This window comes from Habropoda laboriosa, unplaced genomic scaffold (genome assembly GCF_001263275.1).
Source record: "Habropoda laboriosa isolate 0110345459 unplaced genomic scaffold, ASM126327v1 scaffold523, whole genome shotgun sequence".
Classification (NCBI taxonomy): domain Eukaryota; kingdom Metazoa; phylum Arthropoda; class Insecta; order Hymenoptera; family Apidae; genus Habropoda; species Habropoda laboriosa.
In genome coordinates, this window is record NW_017100752.1 from 574,264 (window position 1) to 578,325 (window position 4,062).

At 39.9% G+C, this 4,062-nt stretch overlaps 1 protein-coding gene across 1 annotated transcript in view; it reads left to right on the forward strand.

The window, feature by feature from the left end:
* The first annotated feature begins 699 nt into the window (after window positions 1-699).
* Window positions 700-4,062, forward strand: part of LOC108577173 (cGMP-dependent protein kinase, isozyme 2 forms cD4/T1/T3A/T3B) — a 147,473-nt gene continuing 144,110 nt past the window's right edge. Inside the window, exon 1 of the mRNA XM_017940282.1 lies at window positions 700-1,252. Within this exon, the coding sequence (XP_017795771.1) occupies window positions 780-1,252 (473 nt within the window). The 5' untranslated portion in view covers window positions 700-779. The remainder of the gene's footprint in view (window positions 1,253-4,062) is intronic.

Genomic DNA, 4,062 nt, shown 5'->3' on the forward strand with positions numbered 1-4,062 from the left:
GCGCAATTCAAAAGCAAATTTAAATTACCATCGAGAATCGCGACTCCGGTCAAGTGAAAAACGGAGACAGAAAATACACGTGATGATAAACAAGAAAAAGAGAAACATACGCAACACAACAGCGAAGCTGATACAGAACCAGTGGCGAACCAACTCGACTTTGACTCCGAGAGGAGAGACCAGGGAAAAATAACATACCACTGACTAAACGTAAGACGAACATCGACGTCGACCGAGCGAAAAATACCAACGTTGAAAAGAGAAAAAGCGCGAGGAGAGAGAAAGTGTTAAGAGACACGACGAAGATAACGAACGCAAGAGTGACAAAGAGCACCATTATTGGAGAGAAGGGATCTCGCGTGAAACAGAGGTGCTTGAACCAAGAGAGACGAAAGATCGAGGAGGGATTAGCGAAAAGCGAGAAAAAGAGCAATGGTGACAAGTAACGCTAGAAAGAGGCAACGCTATCGAGCGAGAGAGAACAACTGATAGACTGAGAAGGAACGAAAAAGAGGTTAGGTGAGTGACGAGGAAAGCTATCGGTTGAGACAGAGAAGTGGGGACGGAGAGTAAGAAGGAGAGAGAGCGTGAACCGTACAGGACTGAAGAGAGATAGCCGTGATCGTCGAAGCTCGTCATGGGAGACGGTGGAGGACGTTGGTCCTCCGCTGTTGGAGAGCGCGGAATCGTGGAGTAGAGCGAGCCGACGACGCACCGTTCGGGTCGTGCTCCTCGTCGCGGCTCCTGTTCTCTTCTCGCGGCTATTTCGTTTGGGTTGAATGAACGAGGGTACCAAGTGCAGAGTGCCGATCGGCGACGCCTGCGTGTCTATGCGCGTGTGCTTTGACTCCCTGTGCTTCTCGTCGACGCAGCAGCGGCTGGCCGACGAGGAGGACGCTCCCCAGCTGCCGACGCACGGCCCCGTGGCCGTGGTCGCCGCAGCCGGTCCAAGAGCCATCTCAAACGTCACCGGAGCAACCACGATTACAGCGATGGGCACACTTCGGGAACTGCAGGAGCTACTGCGTGTCAAGGACGAGAAGATAGCCGAGCTCGAGACGCTTCTCTGTCGTCGCGATGCCGAGATACAAGAATTACGGAGCCACCTTGACAAGTTCCTCAGTGTTCTCCCCTTCAAGTCACCCCTGACGCCGACGAAACCGAGACCTAGGAAGCAAAGGGCACAGGGGATTTCTGCGGAACCACCACTCCAGGAGCTCGCAACGCTGACGGTGGTCGACAAGAGCGACAGGTTGGTGTCATGCAACCGTTTCCCTCTATTCCGATTAAACTCGTTAACCGGCACAGTTTTTTTGGAGCCGATTCAAGTGGCGGCCGTTACGTCGCCCGCGACGAGAATATCGTTCGTTTCGACTATCTCTCTGTCGAACGCTGTGTTAAGCTGCAGCAGGTTAACCACTTAACGCTGCGCATACGTCCGCGCGCGTGTGTGTGTGTGTGCGTATGGCGTGTTTACACGATCGCGCGCTCGCCTCGTGTTCGAATCAATGCTGTGATTTAACAGCTAGTTTTCGACGCTGCGAGAAGAATTATGGAAATATATTTACGTGACGGCCAATGTGACCAGACGTTTTTGAAAACTGTTAGCGTGTTTTCGTGGAACGTCTGCACATTTACACGCGTTTCGATGTTTGTTTGAAGCGGGAGTGACGTATCGGCGAATATGTTCGGTTACGTTCGGCGACAGTCGGTAGAAAATTTCACATATTCTTAACGTCACCCAGCTACCGTACTCTCGCCGCCAACATGTTTGTTATGACGAGTAAATGCATACACACGTTTTGCATTGGCTGGCCACCATGTGACTACAGACCAGTGCTTTTCCACCGCTTGCTATTCAACCGTCACCTTCGCGGCTTTTTCGATCGATTCTAACCGAATCTTCTGTGGTAAATACCATTTTATTGTCACTCGCGCGCTTCGTGAAACGGCCGGGAAACGCGTGTAGCTCATTAAAAAGTTTACATAACCTATACGTTTTACCTAACTAATCGGAAATAAGCATTAAATATACTTTCTTATATCAATTTACAGTTTTGACATTTTTATATATTGTTTCGTTCAACATTGACAGCATTTTTACTTTCACATGTCCCAAGTTTAATTGCTATCTGAGAATCAGTGATATTGAATAATTCGTTAAATGTAACAGGTCGCAGTTCCTTTCTTCTCATTCATTTTTTCCTCGTTTCTTTCTTTCTTGGATGTTGTCCGACATTAATTTCGATGTTTGCATTCACACCTACCTGGTTGTTCGTTTTTTTTATGCTAATAAAGGTATTTCAAACGAAGTTTTTAAATTCTTGTAATCTTTTTTGACTGCTTTCTTAATCACAATGTGGCTGTAACGAATTTTCGAGATTCTTGGACCCGATGTGTCCTTTCGAACTTTGAGGTTATAACTTTTTTAGACCATTTTTAACGCAATCATAGATGTCGCATTTGCATAAATTTCTTAAATGCATAAATTTTTTTATCAATAATCGCAAGTATCGAAATGCGAATGTTTCTAAATTTTTAAATATTGTTAATATTTTTAAATATTGCTTCTACATGGTACGGGCAAAGAGTACGGACAAAATATCATGTGAGAAAATTGTATACGTCAAGATACGAACAAAATATAAATTGAAGAACAGATAACGAGTAAAAATTAGATTAGTAATTGATTTGTGACTGATAAATATATCTTTTCACTATTATTTACTACGACAGATATGACGTTGTATTTACTGAATTTCTATTTATTGTTTATGTACACGCTATCAGAATAAGATTGATATCAACCGAGTGAACTTAAACACAATTGCGCGAATTGATATTTAATAACGTGGTAACATTTTATTAATTAAATGTCTAGTAATTATTAGATGGTGTGTTACGCTTTCAATTGACAATTTTATCTCAGAAAGATGAATCTGTCTTCTGATATCACCATGTTACAATTTAAAATAGAGCAATACCTATTTAGAGCCTATTCAACAACTTAATTGGAGTTACTTACGTTGATTCCTATTACCATGGATACGATTCTTTATTATTATTACTGTGAACCTTTATTCTGAAAAGATAAATTTGTCTTTGGTGCAAGATTCCGATGTCTGACTGTAAAGTGAGGCAAAATTTTTTTAGAGTAGTTATGCCAGTTTTTTATAACCTTATAAAATAATCCTTTATTATCAGCTTTGCAAAGTTTTATTCTAGGAGGATAAACTTGCTGTTTAGTGTAAATTATGCCACAAAATAGATTAATGAAAATAGAGAAAAATTTATTCAAAGATTTTTTCATATTCTATTGCCATTGATGTAACTATTAATTACGACATTAATTCTAGAAAAATAAAATTTTATACTACGAAAGTATCAATTTTTCTTCGTTTCTCTTAATTAATACAATCGCATTTATTTTTATTCTCGTGTTTGTAAATCGTCACAAACTTTATGCTATTAATTATGACATCCATTTTAGAAAAATGAAATTTTACACTGTAAAAATGTCAATTACTAATCATTTTTCTTTTAATTAACATAACCATACTTATTTTCATTCTCACGTTTGTAAATCATCACTCTGAAAGAGTGAACGTATATTCTAGAACTTGTAATGGAAGTCTAATTAAAAACAATTCACATAGATCTTTATTAATATACATAGAAACACCTATTGCCCAGCTACTGCGAATTAAACTTAATTAGCATGAATGTTTTTATTCCAATGAAGTGGATAATTTCACTTTATTCATTCACGTTATTAAACGCAATTACACGTCTATTTGTAATGCAAACCATAAATGTTATAAAATCCTTTCCAGATAAATACGCGTAATTCTTCATTTGTCTGATACGCAGAGTCGTTTGAATAATTATGCACAGATGAAGCAGTTAGTGACGACAAAAGCAAAAAAGAAACGCAACGAGAAATTTCTTCGTGATTTTTCATTTATCGTTAATCGCTTGTATTAGTGAACGACAAATTTTCTTCGATCCCACTTCCCGGCTTTCTTCATTTCTTCCTTTTTTTTTTTTTTACCCACTTGAAGA